The following is a 23,867-nucleotide window of genomic DNA, read 5'->3' as shown; positions in this document are numbered from 1 at the left end:
ATTCTCAGTCCTCCACCTGTAAAATGGGAACAAACCAACAAACACCTGACAAAGATGCTGTAAAGGCGGATACAATGACGTTTGTAATGAATTTGGGGGATTACATGCCATATAAATAAAAGTTAGCTGGCGATCGTAACGTATACCTGTAGCACTCGTTGTTTTACTTTACTTCGACAGAAATATATACCACACACACTGTGTGTGTGTGTGTGTGTGTGTGAGAGAGAGAGAGAGAGAGAGAGAGAGAGAGAGAGAGAGAGAGAGATTTCCCTAGGAAAATCTTGCAAACGTAGACGTATTGATTATTCATGCAGTCTTCGCTAATTGTCCCAAAGTAAACAGTGCTGCCTCGTTGGCTGGGCTAATTGTATTTCGACCCGTGTGTGGATTTTACAAAGCGGCGTCTTAAAGGCAGAAACAAGGAAGCAAGCGGCAAGTGAGACGAGCGGTTGCAGGTTTTTCGAGGCTGCTAGCCAATGGCTGTTCAGCATGGAGCTGTCCACAGAGGAGCTGGTGCTGCTCGGACTCGCATCCAGCTCCAGGGTTAGATGCTTGGCTCCACCTTTCGGAGGCAAACCTCCGCTTTCGCCCAGAGGCTAGCCAGACCCTTCGCACGCTGAGCGAGAACCTGCAGCCCCAAATCCAGCAGAGTTCTTTTCACTTACTCTCCCTTCGTGGTTCAGCCTCTCAGCGAAATAAAAGCGCGGCAAGAAGAAAGCAGGGGCAGAGAGGAAGAGAGAAAGGACCCACCTCCCCACCGGGGGAAAGAACTGGAGACCAAAAGACCGAAGAAACAGAACCTCTGTGTTTTATCATCTCCACGAGAGCTGTTTAGGAAACGAACTGCTCGTGGGATGGGGTCGAGTCATCTTTCGGGGTGCTGCTGAGACTTGTGGGGTGCTGGGTGTGGGTCTACAATGCAGGGGCAGTTGTCGTTGAGTCTGCCCGGCAGGAGCCAAGCCCCGGCAGCAGGTGTGCCGTCCCGCTCCCTGCTGGAGGTGGCTCGGACAGTTTCCAGCCTGAGCCGCGGAGCCGCGTGGTGCTGAAATGGACAGCTCCTCTGTGGCTCTGCCCCTGAATGGCTCCGGGAGCCAGGAGAAGGCCGCTGGGGACCATCTCTCCGGACGCTTCTCCACCATGTGGACCGTCGTCCTGGCCGTCCTCATGGCTTTGTTGATCGTGGCTACGGTCGTTGGCAATGCCTTGGTGATGCTGGCTTTTGTGGTGGACTCCAGTCTGAGGACGCAAAACAATTACTTCCTTCTGAACCTGGCCATCTCCGATTTCCTAGTAGGTAAAGTACCACACCTCGGCTTCACCTCTCTTCCTCCGTGGCTCATACTTTTGTACGCTGGTCTAACCCCGTTAGGGAAAGGGATGGCGCGGTGAAGGTCTTGGCAGGATGCCGTGGAGAAGACGTTTAGTTTTATTCTGCAAATCGCTTCTCAGGAGGAATTAGCGGGGAATGGGGGCCTAAGGGAGATTTTCGCCTTCCCCCCTCCCATTGGGGCACAATTCCAAGTTGTTAAAGATTGTTCTTAGAAAGATTAACTCGTCTGCTTATGCCTTTTAGAGCCAGGCTATAGCATTTCAAACAGCAGAGAGTCAAATGCAACTATATGTAACAACAAAAGGTGGGCAGGGTTAAGAACTACTCTGGTTATCAAGTCAGTTTTATATAACCAGATGTTTTTCTTTCCACTGTGGAACCACTGTGTAGAAAAATGACACTTTTTCTCCCTTTCATAACTGATGTCTGCCCTGCTGCTTGGAACTAAGACAATTGCAGCATTGTTTTTGGTGCAAAATCCCATGAAATGACATAAAGTTAGCCTTATCTGAGATCAAGGGGACTCATTTCCAAGTAAGGGGAATCTGCTTAGGTCCAAAAACTTTGGATTCACTGTGTTGCAGATCGCACTTCCAAGAATATCAAATGTACCTGTATGTATGCCCAAGAACACATTAAATTTACACTGAAAATTAATCACCCATGAATACATTGGGAGGGGTCAACTACTCCCATAGAAGGGGTCCTAAGGTGTGGATTGGATTCAGAGGGGGCATGGAGGGGAACTGGGGCTCAGAGGATGTGCACTACGGACCATTTAACTTCCCAATTCCCTCCCCCCCTTATGCTCCAGGAAGGGTCCTAGGTTCAATCCCCAGCATCTCCAGGTGCTGCTGCAAAAGACTCTTGCCTGAAACCCTGGAGAGCCACTGCCGGCCAGTGTAGACAATACTGAGCTAGATGTACCATTGGTCTGACCCAGTATAAGCAGCATTCTTATGTCCCTCTGTGCCATAGAGAAGCATGCCATAAACTACTTGTTTTCATTCAGCACATCAGACTTTCCGCCATGGATGGCTGAAGGCTTGGACCTGTTTTCTGTGCACACACAGCTCCTGGGTCCTGCCAGTTTTTGTGAGGATAAAGCACAAATCACTCTGGGCCACTCTTATTTTTCTCCGAGTGCAAAGGTTTCTCCACCCTTAAAACGTAGGTTCCCAAGGACAGGCACACATGGACAGCATCCAGCTTTAGAGAGATACAGTAGCTGCTTCCCCATAAAGTGGTTTACTTGGTGCATGTTGCTGCCTACCTGTTACCATGGCTTCCCTTACTCAGATCTCTATCTATGTATCTATCATACAGCTCAGAACAAAATCTCAGCAGGGACTACTGTTTCTGGAGGAGCAGGGATGTTAACTTTTGTGGGCTCATTTTTCAGGGAATGGGGGCAAGCATGGTCATCTTACAGAAAATGAAGATACTGGTAGACGGAATATATAATTCTACAGATGGCTGGTGAAATTATGCAGATATCCCTGACAGTCAACCCAATATTGCGACTCATTCCTGGGGTGACTTCCAGTATTTCCAGATGTTGGTTGAGCATGTACCACCCCCACTTTTGCCAACAAAGAGTAATGACTGTCCTCCAACGGCACTCATCTCCCCACTTTTTTTTGCGGGGGTCAAATCCTGGATTTCACCTTACAGTGGCTAAGAGCAAAGGGGACTCTTTCTGTGCCATGAGGCACAGTTCCATATGGCTGTGATCATTCTCTAGATGCAAAACCTCTGAAATGCAAATTGATGGATGTGCCAGGCAGCCTGGGGGCGAGGGGGATTAAGCAAATTGGATGTCAGTGTAGATGTCTTACTGATGCCAGACTAGGTAGATGATGTGCCAAAATGGATTATATGAAAGGGTACAAGGTGGACTAGTCCCTTGCCAAATGATTTGCAAGCAGAAATAAACTCTGGGATTATCCCTCCAGAACAATAAGCCTAACCTTTTTTCTTTCTTTCTTTGCATTGCGAAAGTTGATGTTAACATAGGGCAGATACAAAAACAGAATTATGTTTCTACACAGCAGGAACATTATTTTTACTTCATGAAACGTCAGGACTGCTTCAAGAATTTGTTGGGATTTTCCATCCACACATGTCTATTCCTAAATCACATAAAACGTTTTCCTGTGTGACTGCTGTGCACATGCAAGTATATAATGTGTGAAAACAGCTGTTGGAGTTAGACGGCAAAGTAAATAATTGGTTTTGGCCGCAACCCTGTGCAAACTCGGCTTCACAAATCCCCTTGAGGGAAAATAGGAATCAAGGTGTCATTTCATAGTTCAGTTGCATGCTGCAGAGTGGACAGAGAGAGTCAGCAAGATTCAAACACACACACACACACACAAACTATTTTAAGAATGTGTGTGTTAAAACAACAACCAAAATAACTATATTTACTTTCATATTTTTTATCTCCTTTTTCAGGAAAACCTTTCAGGCAACTGACAGCAAAGAATAGCATATAACAGCAGTATCTTTAAAAATGCAGGAATACAACATTAAAACAGAAATTAAAGCCGTCATCTACTAAAAGCTAGCGAGAAGAAAGCCAACATTGTAGCTGCCAAGTGCCTGTTCTTGAGAGATTATTCTACAAGTTCGGGTGGCACCGCTGAAATGTCCCTACCCCTGGCCAAAACTCACCTTTCTTTCAAAGGCAGGGGTAAATTAAGAGCTTCTGGTGACTGTAGGTCTAAATTAATGGGCAGGTTCACATCAGAGTGGGTGATCCTTTCAATATATTGATCCCAAGACAAATATGTCTTAGGTTATATTAGATGTTGTAGAATGGAAGTGAATGAAGGGTGTTGTTGTTGTTGTTTTTCTTAAATACTAGAGAGAAATGTTTTTAGTAGCCTTCCATCTAACTCTCATGTTATAAACCAACTGCAGTTTTGGACTAGTCTCCAAGGGCAACCCAATGAACAGTGCACTGCAGTAGTCAAATGAGGGCATTTCTGGAGCATGGATTTCACCTATTATCTCTATAGTGGTGTTATCAACATGCATTCCCTCTCCCCTTTTTTATAGTAAGAGTGTCCCCCGCCCCTACCGTTGGCATGTATACCTAATACAAAGACAGCCCCATTTAACTGCATATAGGAAAAGTCACTGGATATGTAATGAGCAGACTAGAAATGCAATAATTTGAAACATCATAGAGATGAGCTCCTGGTTTTACCTGTTTTGTTTGTTTTTAAAAAAATCAATTTATGTGTACACTTTCCTTTGAAAATATCAAGCCAGCTTTGTGTTTACTGACAGACCTGATTGTAACAGAACTTCATCCAATACACCATCTTTGACAGGGCACTATTTTTTTCTCCTCTTCATTTTAGATAAGAAAAGCTTGTGTCCAATAGCACTGCTCTTTCTCTCCAAATCTGGTGCTACCCAAGCATTTGTTGCTCCTGAGATTGACCAGAAGTGCCTGCCTGGCAAAATGTCCTGACATACTCGGGTGATTTAGGAGCACAGGGGATTATTAATAAAAAAATATTGTTATCATTTCTCCTAGAAAGTAGGACTCTAATCCTTAAATAATAAAACAGTACATTTCCTAGCACAATTCAAAGTGTTGGTGCTGACCTTTAAAGCCCTAAATGGCCTCGGTCCAGTATACCTGAAGGAGCGTCTCCACCTCCATCGCTCTGCTCGGACACTGAGGTCCAGTGCTGAGGGCCTTCTGGCGATTCCCTCACTGTGAGAAGCCAAGTTACAGGGAACCAGGAAGAGGGCCTTCTCAGTAGTGGCACCTGCCCTATGGAACTCCCTCTCACCAGATGTCAAAGAGAAAAACAACTACCAGACTTTTAGGAGACATCTGAAGGCAGCCCTGTTTAGGGAAGCTTTTAATGTTTAATAGATTATTGTATTTTAATGTTCTGTTGGAAGCTGCCCAGAGTGGCTGGCTAGTCAAGCTTTGGAGACATGAGGGACAACTAGCCATGATAGACTCCATTTCCACTGCCAGAGACCAGTTTTTTGGAGTCACAAATGGGTAGAATGCTATTGCACTTAGGAACTGCTTGCAGCCTTTACATAGCACAGTTGGCCACTGTGAGAACAGGATATTGGGTTCAGGATAGATGGGTCATCGGTCTGATCCAGCAGAACTTTCCTCCTGTTCTTACAGGCGGTATCCAACTAAGCTTTACTCAGAGTAGATCCACTGAAATTAATGGACCTAACTTAGTCATGTTCATTCATTTCAATGGGTCTACTCTCAATCAAACTTAGTTGAATGTCAACCTATGTTTTTAATAGTGTTCCTTCAGATTATCTTGGTGATTGAACTGAGATAACAGGTATTAGGCAGTCCTTAAGGCAGAATTTTCCAAACTGGGTGCGTGGCACATTAGTGTATCCCTGCGCTCCCTGCGCTCCTCCTGGGGTTGGAAAGGGGTTAGTTTAACCTCTGGTTTGCTAGTAAAGCTGAATTGCTGTGTCGCAAAATGATGCATGTCTAAAACGTGTGTCACCAACCAACATGAAAAGTTCAGAAAGCTCTGCCTTACGGTATCTGGAAACCAGGCTGTACAGGTTTAGGTCTGTAGCCTGTTCTAGATGGTGCTTCACTTCTCTTAAAGGAACAGGTTCATAGCTTGAAGGTGCTCATTTATCTGGTGTATTTCCAGCATATTCAGGTAACCACTGTGGCAAGCAGTGTCTTTGCACAGTTTCACCAGCTGTGCTCGTTCCTGACCTGGCCACAGCGACACAGGCCTGCTTGGACATGTCCAGATTAAATTAATGTAATACATTCTATATGAGGCTGCCCGTGAGAGTGTAGACAAATTTCAGCTGGTGCAAAATGCAGAGTGTTACTTGGGTTAGCCTTTGCAGAACACATTGCTTTGATTTAGTGCTACTTGCATTGACTTCCAGTTCTTTTCCAGGCACAATTCAATATACAATTGTACCTTGGAAGGCGAACAGAATCTGTTCTGGAAGTCCGTTGGACTTCCAAAACGTTCGGAAACCAAGGCGCGGCTTTCGATTGGCTGCAGGGGGCACGGCAAGGGGTTATTACTTTACAATTTAGCACCACTACCCCCCCCCCAAAAAAATCCCCCACCATATAACCACAAGACAAAAATAAATACCATCCTTCAAAACCTCATGAGATACGCCGGTCACGGAGGGGGGGGGGACAAACAGAATAGATCATGGATCGGGACACATGGGGGCAGTCACAGGGATTAGCCACAACGTCTGACGTAGTCGAAACAAAATAAAAAAAACTCCTTCCAGCAGCACCTTAGTTGGTCTTTAAGGTGCTGCTGGAAGGAATATTTTTATTTTGTTTCAACTGAAAACAGGCCTTTTCCAGCAACAAGGCCCAATGAATAGGGAGCAGGGATACGTAAAGGGTCAGAACAGGGTGGGGGGAGACACAGGGATGAAACCTGCCCTCTCCACAGTATCTGGCCTCGACTCAGGGGGACTCTGAGGCTCAGGGGGATCTGAAGGGGGGCTATTACCTTCCATTTCACATATACTACGACTGAATGCAACCCTCTGCGTCTTTTTTTTTATAAAAAAAAACAACCATGCACTTTCTCTCCCCAGTTTAAGTCCTCAGACATTTGCAGTGCCCAATTCCCCCCCCCCAATTTACAATCCCCTACCTTCCCCTTGCCACTTCCTGGGTTTTTTATGGAACTGAACAACTCGGGTGCTTCAGAACGCGCCTTCTGTTGCCAGGCCCTTGCAGGGCCAGACAGAGGCCCGGGCCAGGTGACCGAGGCCCCCTTTAAATTCGGAGGCCTGTGCCAAGTTGCCCATATGACCCCTCCCTTCTGTCTGGGCCTGTCTGTTGCTACAGGGCTGTGGGGCTTCGCTATTTGACACCCACCCCCCGTCGGGATTTTTAAAGTAGTTCTCTGGGTCCCAGGGCGCATCATCACCCCCGATCCTTAATCTAAATATATAGAAATGTTCACGATGCGTGCGCAGGAGATACAGGGGGGAGGGGACAACAGAGGGCTCAGACAAAAGTAAATACTGGGAAATGGAACCCAGAAACTGACAGCTCCTTCTCCAAAGGTGGGGGCCAATGTAGGAGGATACCAGGGGTAGGGGCCAACACTCCCCAGGGACAACAGAGGGAAGGGTATCCTACCGAAACACAGGGATGAGCCGGGGTGGAGGGAGGAGGGGCCGGATACGTCATGGATCGGGACAGGGTGGGGTGGGGATCACAAGAAAGAACCACAGCAACGCGTGGCCGGGTCAGCTAGTTTGTAATAAACCCCTAAAATTGCTTGGGGCAAGGCTCTCTGAAGGACTGTGTATGTCCTTATCAGCCTGCCCACCCACTACTTCTTTCATGGAGGCCTTGCTTCATGTCCCTCTTCCTTCAGAGGCTTGTTCGGCTGGGATGACAATGGCCAAGCAGAGGGCCACATTTGCTCTCCTGGCCTGATGATCCCCACTCCTGTAAAACAGTGGAAGGGATAAGAGGCAAGAGCAGCAGCAACGAGAATTAATTTGCCATGATGGAAGGGTATTTAGCAAGAGTTGTCTATGTAACTTCAAGGTATAATCTGGGCATACTTCAAGACAGTATACTCTGTGTGGGGCTCTCTTTGAAGATGGATAAGAAAATGAAGTTGACAGTAGCTCATCTTCCATCAGGGTATAAAAACACAGGCAGATTCAGTCAGTTCTTTGATGACTGCACTGGCTGTGAATTAGGCATCCGTCTCAATCCGAAGTATTGGTTGTTAATTAAAATAATTGCTAAATAGCTTGGTCCCAGCTAATTACTAAGGGATACTTTCACTCATGTCAACAATGGCTGTTTTTGAACATGGCTGATGGTCAAGAATGATAGTAGTTGTAGTCCAAAGCATTTGGAGAGTGCAACATTGTGTGTGTGTGTGTGTGTGTGTGTGTGAGAGAGAGAGAGAGAGAGAGAGAGAGAGAGAGAGAGAGAGAGAGAGAGAGAGAGAGAGCTGCTATATCCTTTGCAGTCCTTACTCGACTTGAAGTTCCCAGAGTACAGGGTACACAAGAAGCCCTTTAAAGGTAATATCAAGGCAATATATTTCTGAGAACTCTATCTCAAATGAATTGCTGAATCAAATGATTAGACATTATTTTCATCCCTGCTAGTGGGGCTTTGTAGAAGCATCTGGCTGGCTTTGGAAACAGAATGCTGTTTTAGATTAACTCTGGGTCCCATGCAGGAGGGCTCTCCAGAGAGAGAGAGAGAGAGAGAGAGAGAGAGAGAGAGAGAGAGAGAGAGAGAGAGAGAGAGAGAGAGAGAGAGATTTTTTCACTTTAACAATGAGCTAAAACCTTTCATACTACAAATCTTTAATAAAGCAATGTTCCTTGCATAAAACCAAGGTTGTCAAGCATTTGCATATACAGTATGCTCCATTTCCCCACTCCCACCCCCATTGTACTTCTCTTCTTAGGAAGAAACCACAGCTTCTATTCTCACTAGATCTCCAAAGGTAACATTTGGAAGATCTGCAGCTTTTTTAAACATATTTTTTTGTCAGCCTCAACCATAGGTTCCTTTTACTTATAAGCTCCACGCCTGTGCCTCTCTAATGGTTGGAGACACTAATTTGACCCCCTATTGATTGGTGAATGCACTAATTATTGCTGCTGCTTTAATCTTATCAGCAATATGAATGATCTGCACGCACCATTTATAATGGTAGCTCCTAAGAAAAGCTGAAAACTTTGTCAGCAATATGAATGATCTGCACACACTATTTACTAATCTTAAAACGGTGGCTCCCAAGAAAAGCTAGGAACTTGTCTTATCAGTTTTCCTTCTGGCTTCCATTCATATGTACTATTGACATGGCCAGGCCCTTGCAGAGCCAGGCAGAGGCCCAGGCCAGGTAGATAATGTGCCCCCCCTTTCCCCCCCTGGGGATCACTGAAGTCTTATAAATAAGTAAGTATATAAATAATTTTTACAAAAGTTATGCTGACAAATGATTTTATTTCAAGGCTTGAACCGTATCTGCATATAAAGACAAAACAGAAAATACAACAGTGCCTTTTAGGTCCTCTGCGCTTGGCGGCCTTGCGAGAAAGAGGATGGGGGACGAGGAGGACGGGAAGAAGCCGCAAGTGCTGTAGATGGTACAGGCAGAGGGGACAGATAAGAACTGTTTTATGTTTGTGCTCCACAATGAGGACCACACCCTTGGCAACTCCCTTAAACATGATCATGAAAAACCCTGAAGATACAGTGGTACCTCACAGATGAAATTAATTCGTTCCGCGAGTCGTTTCGTAAAATTTTGTCTTGCGAGGCCCGGTTTCTCATTGGAATGCATTGAAATTTAATGAATGCATTCCTATTCAACTTGCCTCCACACACACACACACACACACACACACACACACACACACGCAAACACTCAGTGCACTGTACTGTACCCGCTTCTCAGCTGATCAGCGCTGGCGGTGGCACTGAGGGGGCCGATCCCGGCCCGGCCCGAGGGCGAGCAGGAGAAAGCGTGTGGTGGCGCTGAGGGGCTGATCCCGGGCCGGCCCTAGGGCGAGCAGGAGAAAGCGTGCGTTGGCGGCGCTGAGGGGGCCAATTCTGGGCCGGCAATGGCAGCAGGTGGCAGCGGATCCCCAAGGGTGAGCGCGGCATGGCAGCGAGGGCAAGGGACTTTACTGTAATGCGTCCCTATTCGTCTTGCGAAGCACGGCCATATAAAACTTCGTTTTGCAAGACGCCTCGCACAACGCAAAACACTGTCTTGTGAGTTTTTCGTTGCGCGAGGCATTCGTCTTGCGGGGTACCACTGTATAGCTATATAGATATAGTTCTGTAGATATAGCATCACCCATCCTTCTGAAAGAAAAATAAACCTCCGCATCCAGACCAAAGGAGGCCTACCGGCTGTTGATATATTACAGAAGGGGCTGGAGAATCTCATGGGTGTTTGCCAGCACATACTCAGCAAATTTGAGGCAAGTGTGGAAGAGTGCAATGCCAAGAAGGATGTGACTATGGAGGAAGCATAGTCTTGAGTTCCAATCTGCTGTTCAGTCCTGGCCACAGAACTTAGTCTGCTTTGGTTGTCCTGATGGATGGCCTTTGCAGAGTGTGGGACGGGGAGTGTGACCTTGCTCCTGCGTCTTGTTATCTCATTGGCATTTGATGCCGTTAACCATGGTATCCTCCTGGACAGGCTCCAGCAAATGTGAATTGGGGGCAGCGGGTCCAAGCCCATCTTCAAGTTTAGTATTTGATCGGCAATTTCTTTCGGTGACGGAGAAATAAGTTTGAAATTTGTATTGAAAATCTGCTTAAGGAGGAGCACTTCCCTCTAAATTTCATCACGGGAAATATGTTTCGAGTATCGCAAGTGAAGCAAGCCCAACCCTCCCCCGGGCCTGTGGAGGGTTTTCAATTGGCCTCCAGGCCGTGGGAGGCCTCCAAGACCTTCACAACTGCCCGGAGCCAGCCCCCGGCATCCTCAGGATGCCCAGCAGGTCACATCCCAGCCCCAAAATTAGGTAAGAAACACTTACCTAACGAAGACCAAGAGCAGTAAAGCTGCTAAGAAAACAAAGGTGAGCTTGGGCCGAAAAGCCTTTGCCCCACCCCCAGCTATAGAAAGATGGGTGACAACCAGCCAGGTAAGCCCACCTACCCTGGGGGGGGGAGTGGAAATTTTTGGGATTCTGCAAGGGATTTTGGGATTTGTTTACATGAGTCTGCCTTGTGCCTTTGTTTACGTGAGTCTGCCCTTTGCCTTTGTCTCTGGGGTTCAGGAGCTAATCAAGAAAGGAAGCTGCAGTGCAATAGGCTGAGATAAGACAAGTGAGCCTGACCGAGGCCCCCTTTGGAATCGGAGGCCCGGGCCAAATGGCCCATATGGCCCACCCTCTGTTTGGGCCTGGACATGGCTCCAATCCAACCAAGGTTAGGCATAACTGACAGTGCCATCCTAGCCATGTCTACTCAAAAGTACATGCCACTGAATTTGTACACTTGAGGGTATGCTCTCAATATGTACACTTACTGCAAAGAAGACCCACTGAACAATGTAAGTCCCTGTGAAAACAAAGGGACCTCACCCAGTTATGGTTATCCTCTTCTTCTTCTTCTTCTTCTTCTTCTTCTTCTTCTTCTTCTTCTTCTTTATAACATGCCCATCTGGCTGGGTTTTCCCAGCCACTCTGGGTAGCTCCCATCAGAATTAAAAGCACAACAAAACATCAAACATTAAAAACTTCCCTAAATTAATGGGCTGCCTTCAGATGTCTTCTAAAGTCAGGTAGTTGTTTATTTCTTTGACCTCTGATGGGAGGGCATTCCACAGGGTGGGCACCACTACTGAAAAGGCCCTCTGCCTGGCTCCCTGTAACCTCACTTCTCACAGGGAGGGAACCACCAGAAGGCCCTCGGAGCTGGACCTCAGTGTCTGGGCAGAACGATGGGGATGGAGACATTCCTTCAGGTATATCTGGATTGCAGCCCATAATCTGAAGTACTCTTTACTGCTGTATTTGCCTGTGTTGGACAATAATACCTTAATGCCTTTTGGACTCCACGGGATACATAGAATCTTATCAGCATGTAGCAAGAGTGAAAAAATTTCTCTTGGAGAGATGAAATTAATAGCATTCCAAAATATCAGTTACATAATTAACATTAAAAACTGGAACAAACACGGGGAATTGATACAATTTTCCTGGCAAAGTGGTTTGGCTTTTGCATTGTTGTTAGGATCACAACATGATTGATTGATTGATTGATTCAGTTATAATTAGGCTTCTAGCCGTACATAACTACCCATTAATTGCTCTCGTTCTTTATGTATCGGCTTATAAACGTTGCATTGGAATGAGTGTGTCTTGTGGCTTTTCAAATTATTTATACTATAAACTGTGAGATTGGCACAGTACATTTTGTTTGTATTGACGACCCTTTTTAAAAGTCTAGATGGGCTTTTGGGGATGAGGCCTATTCCCCAAACCAATTTGTACCAAGGTTGGGAAAGTAATGGAGCCTTTGAGACAGGTTGTGAAATGTTGCTCATGATTCTATCACCTGCAAAAGCTTTAGAGTGGTCACATTACTTCATTTCCAATCAGTGCCTATCCCGTAACTTCCTGCTGAATTCCTGCAACGTTTTATATCACAAATGTTCTGGTTCATTTTTGTTCCACTTTCATTGCTCTATAGCCCTTCCAAACAGCAGTAATGTGGAAGTATTGGGGAAGCATCGCAGAACAAACTGAAGCAAAATAAACCCACTAGTAATGCGCTGTTATTGTGTCAAGAACATGTTTCAGAATACAGCTGCAGTCTGCAAGTTTCCCTTAACGAAAGTGAAATCACTGTCTTCCCATTGCAGAATGGCTATGTTTGCCGTGCTGTGAAGAAAAGCAGTCAACCTGATCAGGCCAGAACAGGGATGGGGGCGGGGGTGCCAACTTGACTAAAATATTGTGGGGGGCAGATAAGCCCAGCCTCTCATCATAGATCACATGACACGGCACATGCACACAATTTGAATACAATGTGCATCCACTTTGGGGGAGCCCAGCCCCTGGGAGTTGACTCCTGTGAGTGGAGGGTAGGTGGGACAATTGGCATGGGTTTATGATTTTGGGGGTGCCTACTGCAACTCTCCCTGGTAGAGGCAAAGAGGGACCCTTTGGCAAAGATCAGTGAAACGACTCTACATTTCCCACCTGGCCTGGGTCTATAACCAGCTTCACACAGCCTGAGTCTGTTCCAGTCCCATCCCATTTCCCATAGCACAGGGCTATTAATGGACAGAAAGGCAGTGGGCAAGTGGGGGAGGCGTGGAATGCAAAGAATAGCCCAGCAAATGCTATACATGGTTTTTATTGCCAGTCCATTACAAAATCTTGGGTTTACTCTCCAAAGTGACGACTCCGAATGTATTCTTAGCTGTGCCCCACTCACCTTCGTTTCTCGTTCTCGCTGCACTGGCACATTTCAGCAGAGATTATCGTACAGTAGTGTAGCACATGCTTTGCATTCAGATGGTCACAGATTCAGTCTGCAGCATCTGGTGAAGACTGCTGCCTGAAACCCCGGAAAGTGGCTGTCTGGTCAGAGCAGGCATTAGTGAGCTAGATGAACCAACCTTCTGGTTTGGTAAAAGGTAGCTTCCTCCTGTGTTCAGTTTGCCAATTGTTCATTAGTTCTGCCCACAAGTGAGCCAGGGAAAATAACCTGCATGGTGCTGTTTGCTTTCTGTGGTTCAGTCTGTGTGGAAATAATTAGAATGAGATTTAGCAGGATGTTCACCTTTCACCCCTTCCAGCTCAATGGTTTTGTGTACCGGTATTCTGTGAAACGGGAAATTTGTAATCAGTAGTTGTTGTTGCTGCTACTGCTGCTATTTTTAATGCTGGCACAAACACATAGACTCTCTGGCCCCTAGTCCCTGGATGGTGATCTTCCGTAGCCTCCTAATTTTGGAGACAGCCTTATCTTTCTTCCTTAGCCATCAACTCCTGCCCCCAAATAGTACGACTACACTTCTTTCTCTAAACTCTCTGTGCATTTCCCCCTCTGCTGCAAATGAATGTCCACTTTCCTAACAGCAGTTTCGGAGACGGTCAGCATTTTGTGACTGATCCATCCCAATCAACATTTGTAATATCACAGCAACTCATGGAACGGTTAAGAATCTGATTGGCAGGCAGGCAGGCAGTGGAAGTTTGTGAGCTGTGCACAGTCAGCGCCCTCTTTGTGAGGCCAGAATGCAGCAGAGGAAACACAAAGTTGGTGGTGGTGTCCGTCTGTCTCGAGAGACAATGGAGTGCACCTCTGGGTGAAGTGAAATTGGTGCCACAGCGGCACAGAAGTGACCTCTTTGGGGCATTAGCCCAGGCAGTGTGTATGGAGGTCCTGGGGTGCCCAGGTGACACGACTCACTTCCCGGCCTTGCTGATGTGGTTCAAAGGAGACATAAAATGAACTCTCTCATTTCAGGTGCCTTTTGCATTCCACTTTATGTGCCCTACGTGCTCACTGGCAGGTGGACTTTTGGAAGAAGCTTTTGCAAGCTCTGGCTGGTGGTTGATTATCTGCTGTGCACCACGTCGGTCTTCAACATTGTGCTGATTAGCTATGACAGATTCCTCTCGGTAACAAGAGCGGTGAGTAGTGCCTGTGCAAAAGAGTTGATTGTCTCTGATGGATTGCTGCTGTTTGTTTGCCTATTCCCCTCTTAAATTTTGCCCCTGGTCCTCTAGCCTTATCACCTGCTTCTCTGAAATCCTGTATAAAAGAAAAGAAAATGAAAGACAAGGAAGATTTATATTTCACAGTGTAGGAACCTAGGAAGCTGACTTATACTGAATCATAGAATTATAGAGTTGGAAGGGGCTTTGCGGATCATCTACTCCAGGCATAGGCAAACTCAGCCCTCCAGATGTTTTAGGACTACAACTCCCATCATCCCTAGCTAACAGGACCAGTGGTCAGGCATGATGGAAGTTGTAGTCCCAAAACATCTGGAGAGCCGAGTTTGCCTATGCCTAATCTAGTCCGACCCTCTGCAATGCAAGAATATGCAGCATCGAACTTGTGATCTAGGCGTTATCAGCACCACGCTCTAACCAACTGAGCTATCAGGCCAATGGTCCATCTACTTTATTATTGTCTACAGTGACAGTCAGTGGTTCTCCAGAGTTTCAGGCAGAGGTCTCTCCCAGAGTTACCTGGAGATGCCAGGGATTGAACCTGGGACCTTCAGAAAGCAAAGCAGATGCTCTGTCCCTGAGCTGTGGCCCTTCCCAATGCTGTATCATGCTAGAACCAAATTCACAGGCGGGGCTGGCCGCTGACCAGAGGCAGCTCAGCACCAAGGAAGTTGTGGCCTGAGCCCCAGCCAGCAGGAGAAGCAGCAGAGCGGGGTGGAGCACAGGGACAGATATTCAGGAAGGCAGAAGCCATTCCAAGCCAGGGTCTGAAACTGGCACAGCTAAAGAAGGTGGCAACTGCTAGGGCATGTAGGGGCCAATATCAGGAGCAGCTGGTGCCTTTTGGAGGCATCTACAATTCCTTTAAAAGGACCTTGTGATTCTAGCCCCTTCTGACTGTAGGATAACCATCTTCATATAACCAACATGCTTAAGCTTATCGTAATTAATGCACAAAGGGGTTAAAACTATAGAATAAGCTGTCATCCCAGGCTTAGTTCATCTTAAGAGGGGCTACCTTTGTTCCCCTCAGACTACCAGAGAACCTCAATGTGTGAGGACGTCTGAACTGGTTGCTCCAAGCTCAGACCGCATGGCTCTCACAAGCCACTCTTGAGTTCCTATAGCAATAATTAGGGATTTCCACCACTTTGTAATAAAGTCACGTTTTACTGCTTATGCAGCTTTTCTGACTGGTGTGTGGAAAAGCACATGAAACTGACCTTTGAAGCGTTTGTAAGTAAACCATTTTTATCTTACCAAACGTGTGGTCTTTTCCCTATTCTGGGAGACGAGGAAAGTTTTGGAACTGACAAGGGCATATTTGAAGGTTCCAACAGCCTATATTTCCATGCTTTGCTTTGCTGTATATTTTGTGATTTTAAATCTCTGCTGGAGTTCTCTCACCAAAGAGAATGTGGCCCAAACTTGGATCTTGGCATCCAGAAATTCTCCTTTGTATTTCCCCCCCTTACAGTCAGAGGACATCTGTTTAAAGGACAATTGTTGGAACAGAGCAGAAGGTGTCCTGCTCACCAATGCTGTAACTGTCTTTCCTGTTCCAAGCAGAATACCCACACCATACATTTAAAGCAAACTGGGAGTTGCAGTTTGTTAAGTGTGCTGGGAATTGTAGCTCTGTGAAGAGTAAATTACAGTCACCAAGGTTCTTTGGGGGAGGCTATAGCTATTCAGATACTACGGTATAAACGCACTTTAAATATATGGTGTGGGTGAGACTGCAGGAAGGATCACTTTCAGAAATATTTGCTTGATATAGTCTGCCCACTTGTGTGCACAGAATTCTGAATTCTTGCTACCTGAGATTTGATTAAAGCTAGCAGCAGCAAAACAAGTGACTGGTCAATGGTAATGATGCATAATTATCACAGTCTACATTTTTCTGCATCTCATTTCCTCCTGCTTACCATTCCTGCTCCCCAGCCCCATGTTTAAATATACATACAACTCAGGACAATACACCATGGATATGACGAAATGGACTATAGTCCATGGAAATGTAATGCCATAAACTATGTTCGTCTTGTGTCGCAAGACTTTCTGCTATCTTATTACAACAGACTAGCATAGCTACCCTTCTGGAAACAAAACGAAACAAATATGCAGCTCTGTACTTAATGTGCAGGGTTTTGTGACCGATTGTAAATGTTCGTATTTCCCCCCTTTTGGGGTACATGTATTTACACACACACACAAATGCAGATAGCTAAAGGAAAGACCATTAGGTCCAGTCGTGACCGACTCTGGGGTTGCAGCGCTCATCTCGCTTTATTGGCCCAGGGAGCCGGCATACAGCTTCCAGGTCATGTGGCCAGCATGACAAAGTCACTTCTGGCGAACCAGAGCAGCGCACGGAAACACCTTTTACCTTCCCGCTTGGAGCGGTACCTATCTATCTACTTGCACTTTGACGTGCTTTTGAACTGCTAGGTTGGCAGAAGTAGGGACCGAGCAATGGGAGCTCACCCTGTTCGAACCGCTGACCTTCTGATCAGCAAGCCCTAGGTTCTGTGGTTTAACCCACAGCGCCACCTGCGTCCCTTAGCTGGGTGGTAGAAGGGGAGAAAGGCGCACATATGAGAGTGACAAATAATGAAACTGGACTTTGTATGAGTAGAACCATAGAGAAAGTTCTACCCTCTGGTCATAAACCCTCCACCATGACTGCCTTTAGTTTGATGGCCATGCTATCTTCCTGTTTTCAAAAATTTCAACACAGTCATGAGGACTAGAAAGTTAACTCTTAAAACTCCCAAAAGCTAGCATTGGCAGTATTACCAGAGGGAGAGAACCGGATTTTGTGCAAGAACCCAGTTTTCATCCTTTTGCGGCAGAAAAAACCTTTCAATGGCAATGATAGCTAAGTGGGTAGGTAGCATGTCAAAATAAAACTAAAAAGAAGAAGGAAAATAGGAGAATGGTGTAGCTGAAACATTTCTTTATAATAGGTTATCAGAGCTATGATGGAGCAAAAGATGATGGAAGATTTAAAATACTAAAAATGGCATTTACGAAGGATTGCTGTGTACATGTTGCCAACTCAATTTTCCCACCAGGTGACAAGCAGAGATAAACCACATAGAAAACTAGGAGCTATGCACAGCAGCAGAGCAAGTCGGTCAGGAACCTGGGGTGGCGTGCGTGCTCTGTGCCCAGGGGCAGGGCCAGCTGCCCGTGTGGCGAGGCCAGCTGGGGCAGGAGGTTCTGCAGGGCCTCCGAGGAGTCTGCCTGCCTCCTCCCACTCGGCTGCCCTACCGCTGAGGGGGAGGCGGCGGGTGAACTGTTTGAGACAGAAGAGACACGTGGCTCGGGTGTGCTGCAGGCCCCACGGTGAGTGCCGTCTGGCATTTTGTCACCCCCCCCCAGTGGTGACACCAGGGGCAGACTGCCCCCACCGCAACCCTTGTCTCCGCTCCTGCCTATGCAGCAGTGAAATATGTGATCAGCTGCCTGCCTTTCACTCGTTGTTATTGTTATGGTTGCAGGCCACCCCAATATCTGAGCGCCGTGAGATCCGAGGGGTTTCCAGGCGCTTTCCCGGGTTTTGGTTTCCTTGGAATGAGGGACAACTGAGACTGTGGTCTTTTTAGGATATGTGGTTTATTTACACATATATACAACCTGAGCCTACGGCGGAGGGGTTCACAGCGGCAACACTTTGTTTCTCCCATAGCTGCAGCCTTGGGTTCAAACAGAAGTCGGACATTGCTCCATCTATCACTACGGTAGTTTGCTGCTTTGCCTCTATGTAGTTCACATCACTGCAATTCTCGTCCCTGTCTGTGGAGGGAGGGGAGCCCCCATCCATTTTCCACCTCGCACCTTAATCCCCCATCACCTCACCAGGAAGCTGTCTTGACTATTCCGGGAATTAGAAGTCTTGCTGGATCCAGGGATTAGAGGGGTCTGGCATACAGTTTAACACCCCAAGCTCATATCATCATTCCATGTTTTCCGTTTATGACATGCTTCTCTGGGCTAATTAGAAATTCTAGGCAGTTGATTAGGCTGAGAAAGTGTGTTTTAGTCCATGAATGAAAATGTGTGTGGTTCAGATTTGGGTTTCCTCCATCCAAGGCTTGCATTTCAATCACTGCACCCCACTGGCAAATCAGACCATTGATCTATCTAGGCCACTATTGTCCCTACACTGACCCTCAGCAGCTCTCCAGGCTTTCAAGCAGGGAATCTTTCCCAGTCGTACCTGGAGACATCGGGGATTGAACCTGGGACCTTCTGCTTGCGAAGCAATTGCTCTTCCACAGAGCTATCACCCTTCTTCCCCTACTGTAAATGCCAGTTCAGGTATGATGCTGAGGCAAACCTCCAAGTGTTCGCCTAACAGGCCCAGTCAATCAGGGCATATTTATATATGACATGTTTACGGACGTGTATTTATATTAAGGGAAACTACTCCTGACTTTAATTAGCTTTGCATCTAGAATGAAGGCTTATTAAACATGCAAATTGCTTCATCCAGAGATTGGGAAGCTGATCAGCATCAGGACTGCAGCGAGCACAGAGGAGAAATTTAACCCTCTTATGGTTCTAGGCAAAAACATCCATGCCATGCTAGCATTTGCACTGAGAAGAAATCCTTGCAGCGGTGCCAAGTCAGGGCAGAGCCCACCATCATTTTCCTGCACACTCAGGAGCTTGGGGAGTTGCCTTGTAGTGAGTTAAACCATTGGCCCATCCAGTTTAATATTGTTGGCACTGACTGGGAGAAACTCTCCAGGGTTTCTTGAAAGGGACATTAGCTCAGACAGTAGAACACGAGGCTCTGAATCCCAGGGCCGCGGGTTCAAGCGCCTCGTTGGGTGAAAGATTCCTGCATTGCAGGGGGTTGGACTAGATGATCCTCGTGGACCCTTACAGCTCTAAATTTCAATGAATCTATCTGGAGATGTGGAGGATAGAACATGGGACACTCTGCATGCAAGGCAGGTGCTCTATCACATACCCCACAAGTGTCCTGTTTTAAGCGAGACACGCTGAATCACAGAAGCCTCTTGGGATCCCAGAATGTCCCATTTTTGGGGTCCAGTGCTCTGGCATGAGTCCAGAGCACTGAAACAAAAGATGCTCACTCTGGAACAAGTCATCAGGGTCAGGTCAGAGTGCTGAGACAGAAGGGGCTCTGGTGCGATCCTGCTGACGACTGCCGGAGCACTAGACCGGAAGCCACGCTCCTCCTGGCATCCCAATTTTGGGGATGAAAACGAGGCTACAGCGCCTCCCTGCACACAAAAATCCTCTCTATTCTTCTCCTGCCCGGGTTCTATCAGCCAAAAAAAAGATGCCATTTTTAAGTTGCTAGCCTAGTGGAAGGAAGCATTCACTTTTTAAATGTCCATCTTGATCCATTAGTGTGTGGCTGTCGAAGGCCAAAGAAATCACTTCCATTACCCCAAGTCCCTCCTACATTTCCCTCATCCCCTTTCATTGCTGCTCACAGCAGTAAGTCTGGAAAAAAGCAGATATATAAAGCTGGCCATTAACATAAGTAGCTAATCTGCACTTAACAGTAAGGCTTTGAAGAGGAAAGTTCAGTGGGAAACATCAGCAGATGCGCTGAAAAGAATGTGTGCTCGCCTGTTTCTTTTGTTTGCCTTAGATCACATAACACAAGTGAAAATTGTGTGTTAGTCTTTATGCAGCAAAAAGAATTATGGTGGGTGGAATTCAACATTGTGCCAGGTGGAAGGGTCCCTTATGACCTCCCGTCCCTTGTCCCACCTGGTGTTCTGGGGGTTCTCCCAACACACACAGCGAGCCAATTTCAGGAGGCATGGGGAGGAAGTGAGAGAGGGAATGTCCCATTGTGTAAGTGGAAGTTCCCACTCAGGGCTTTCGCCAATGTGGCTCACTAGGCTAATACCCCCCAGAGAGTCCTATGTAGAACCTTAAAAACCATCATTATGTATTATGGTGAAAGCATTTGTGGATTACAGTTCTCTTCATCAGATACATGATGTGTTATCCTGAGCTGCAGATACGTATGTGGAATGTACTCCCTGCTGAAATGCAAGAGGCCGCCATCTGTATTGGCATTCTGTGGGCTTTTGAAAACACACCTGTTTGCATCGGCATCCCCTTGATCTAGCCACTCCCCTGTTTTACTTGCTGTTCTATTTTCATGGGATTGTTTTATTGTACATTTTTAATTATGGATATTTATGCCAACATAACTCCCTCATCCTGGCTTAACCTGGGCTAAGCTGGCAGAATTTAAGCCAATGGAGTTTACACCCACATAAGTCCCCCAAAGGGGTGCATTCTGGAGGCAAGACAGGGCAGGAAAACCCAACCATTTCCTTATTTTTAAGCGCAAAATATCTTTGTGGACCTCTGGTGGTAGGATCATCATGGCCCGAGATAAACTCAAATGGCTGCACTAAAATTCATTTCATTTAGCACGATGCATTTCAGCACATGAGTTAATGAACGAATTGATGGAGCATCAAAAAAAAACCCCACCTTCAAATATTAATAAATGATATGTAGCAGGTTGAGAGACTAAAAGCCTTTTTGTGCTTTTCACACTAATGATATAACTAGCATTGCTTTATGCAAATGCATTGAACATGTTCTGTTCTTTTTTTTTTTAAAGTACAGAACATGTTCCAGAAATTGTGAGATTGCTGCATAGCAGACTAAAACAGCTCTTCTTTTAAGCCATTTGTTCTGTCCAGATGATCATGCAAACCTCCAGTGCTAATACGCCCCCCACTGCTCTTGATGGGTATGTAGCTTCGGGGGAGGGCACTTCTGGATCCTTTGCTGTCGGTTGAGGTTCAGGTGGCCTCAGTAGTGCAGAGTGCCTTCAACCACCTAAGGCTGCTTGCCCAGCTGCACCCCCATCTGGGCAGGGATAGCCTAACTTCTGTCATCTATGCTCTGGTAGCCTCTAGCTTAGATTACTGCACCACACTAAATGCAGGGCTGCCTCTGAATACAGTTCAGAAACTTCAGCTGGTGCAGAATTCAGCAGCCATCTTGCTCACCAGGGCAAGATGGTTTGAGCAGATTACACTGATCCTGGCCCGGCTGCACTGGCTGCCAATTACCGGTAGTTTCTGGGCCCAATTCAAAGTGTGCTGGTTTTGAACGACAAGGCCTTAAACAGCACAGGACTGCAATAATTCAAGAACCATATGAACCAACCCGGACCCTGCAATCATCTTCATGTCCTTCTTCATGTCCTTCATGAACTTCTCCTTCTTTCAGAATTTTGAATGGCTAACCTGAAATTTCTCAGAAACGTTTTCTGATATTGTTGAAGCCTCTCCCAATACAATGCCTGTGGGTGCAATGATACCCTTGAGCTCTTCTGTTGTCGCCCCCAAAGCCTCTCAGCCACCCCACTCACTGCATCACAGAAGTTACCCTTTTCTCCCTTGAGAAGTACATATTGCTGAAGGAGGAAGTTGGAAGAGAGACACTCTGTCCCACTTCCTCTTTTGGCCCTATGCACTTTTCAAGGTTCAGACTCCTTCTACTGGGTGTGACTTTTATACAGATCACTTGGGAAAGTGAAGTGTGTGCCTGCTTGCTTCCTCTTGCTGTGCCTTGGGTGGGGCTGGTCCAGGAGAGACAGGCAAGAAGTGGTACCCACAGCACTTGCTCAAATATCCAAGTGCGCCCATGGCCCTAAAAAGGTTGGTGATCTAAAGAAAACAACTCCATGTTCTCCCTTTACAGGTGTCCTACAGAGCTCAGCAAGGGGACACCAAGCAAGCCGTGTTCAAGATGGCGATGGTGTGGGTCTTAGCCTTCCTGCTCTATGGACCTGCAATTATTAGCTGGGAGTACATATCCGGCCGAAGCATCATACCCGACGGGGAATGCTACGCTGAGTTTTTCTACAACTGGTATTTCCTCATCACAGCCTCCACGATCGAGTTTTTCACCCCATTCATCAGCGTCGCCTTTTTCAACTTGAGCATTTACCTGAACATCCAGAGGCGCACCAAAGCCCGCTTGGATGTGGTGCATGAGGCTCAGAACCAGAACTTTGTGGAGGAGATCGAAATGAGCCCTGAAGCCAAGCTCTCCATGAAATGCTGCAAGTGGGAGCAGAGGGATCTGGCAGAAACTCTGGGTGTCCCAAAATGGGACGCCCAAGACGAAAGCAGCAAAGAGAGTACGAATGTCAAGTATTCGAGCACAGAGAGCTCTGGGTTTACTGGCAGCAAAGCAAAGCTTTTCATCAAAAAGAACTACAAACACTCAGCATCTACTCTTTCTCTAGAGAAACGGATGAAGGTGGCTTCCCAGAACATGAGCCAGCGTTTTAGGCTCACCAGAGACAAGAAAGTAGCCAAGTCTCTGGCCGTTATAGTGGGGATTTTTGGCCTCTGCTGGGCACCGTACACTCTTCTCATGATTATCCGAGCTGCATGTCACGGTCATTGTGTCCCCGAGTACTGGTATGAGACCTCCTTCTGGCTCCTGTGGGTCAATTCTGCCATCAACCCTGTCCTTTACCCCCTCTGCCACCACAGCTTCCGGAGAGCTTTTGTTAAACTCTTGTGCCCCAAGAAACTCAAGATCCAGCCTCACAGTTCCCTCCAGAAATGCTGGAAATAACCAGTTTCAATCCATTGTAGGCTAGAAAGGATACTTTCTTCTGCCATATTGCTCTGCAGGAGTTTGCTTCCCATGAGAGGTGTTGCTTTTGAGAGGTGTTGAGCTGCTGTGGGACTAGGAACCTACCAGGGTTATATACCCTGTAGGACAGGGTGGGTAACCTGCGGCTCCTAAGGATGGGGAGGAAATTTGATTCCAGATACATTTAAAGGCAAACTTAATTCACACTTTCCAAAGCAACAGGATAACTGAAACACAGCCACCATTTGAAATTCACTTCTGCAAATGACAGTTATCTGGCCAAGTCACATGTGTGTGGGGGGGGGACCCTGCATATACAAGGGGAAAATGTGAAATATCCACGCACGAGTGAAAATAGCATAGAAACATGCATTATATTAGGGAAAACTGATTTGCAAAGATATGTCTATTGGGCAAAAATTCATACAAAGATACATTGAGTAGGAGAAATTCATGCGAAAATGCTGATAACTTTTCATTAAGATTATTTTTTTAAAGAAGAAACAATTCACAGGTTGCTGCAAAATTGTGGAAAACTGAATTTAAGATTGGGGGGGAAACGAGAAATTGAGGGAACTGAAATGGACATGTCCATTCATCCCTAGTGGCACTCCAGATGTTGTTGGATTGCAGCACCTAGGAACATAGGAAGTTGCCTTACACAAATTTAAAAATATTAGTGCAAATA

General features: G+C 46.4%; 1 protein-coding gene across 1 annotated transcript; it reads left to right on the top strand.

Annotated features, from left to right (window-relative positions):
- Positions 1 to 1,050: 1,050 nt before the first annotated feature.
- On the top strand, positions 1,051 to 23,158 carry HRH3 (histamine receptor H3). The gene is made up of 3 exons (XM_035123227.1): positions 1,051 to 1,297; positions 14,334 to 14,500; positions 22,271 to 23,158. The coding sequence occupies exons 1-3, from the start codon at positions 1,051 to 1,053 to the stop codon at positions 23,156 to 23,158; spliced, it is 1,302 nt and encodes a 433-aa protein (XP_034979118.1).
- The last annotated feature ends 709 nt before the right edge of the window (positions 23,159 to 23,867 follow it).

The sequence above is a fragment of the Zootoca vivipara genome, chromosome 7, assembly GCF_963506605.1.
Source record: "Zootoca vivipara chromosome 7, rZooViv1.1, whole genome shotgun sequence".
Taxonomy (NCBI): Eukaryota; Metazoa; Chordata; class Lepidosauria; order Squamata; family Lacertidae; genus Zootoca; species Zootoca vivipara.
This window is presented reverse-complemented; position numbering and strand designations above follow the sequence as displayed.

Bases quoted from the DNA above. Each gene is read 5' to 3' on its own strand.
- HRH3 (XM_035123227.1), top strand. From the start codon at position 1,051: ATGGACAGCTCCTCTGTGGCTCTGCCCCTGAATGGCTCCGGGAGCCAG. The intron at 1,298-14,333 runs GTAAAGTACCAC...CTCTCATTTCAG, and splicing joins CATCTCCGATTTCCTAGTAG to GTGCCTTTTGCATTCCACTT. The intron at 14,501-22,270 runs GTGAGTAGTGCC...CTCCCTTTACAG, and splicing joins TCCTCTCGGTAACAAGAGCG to GTGTCCTACAGAGCTCAGCA.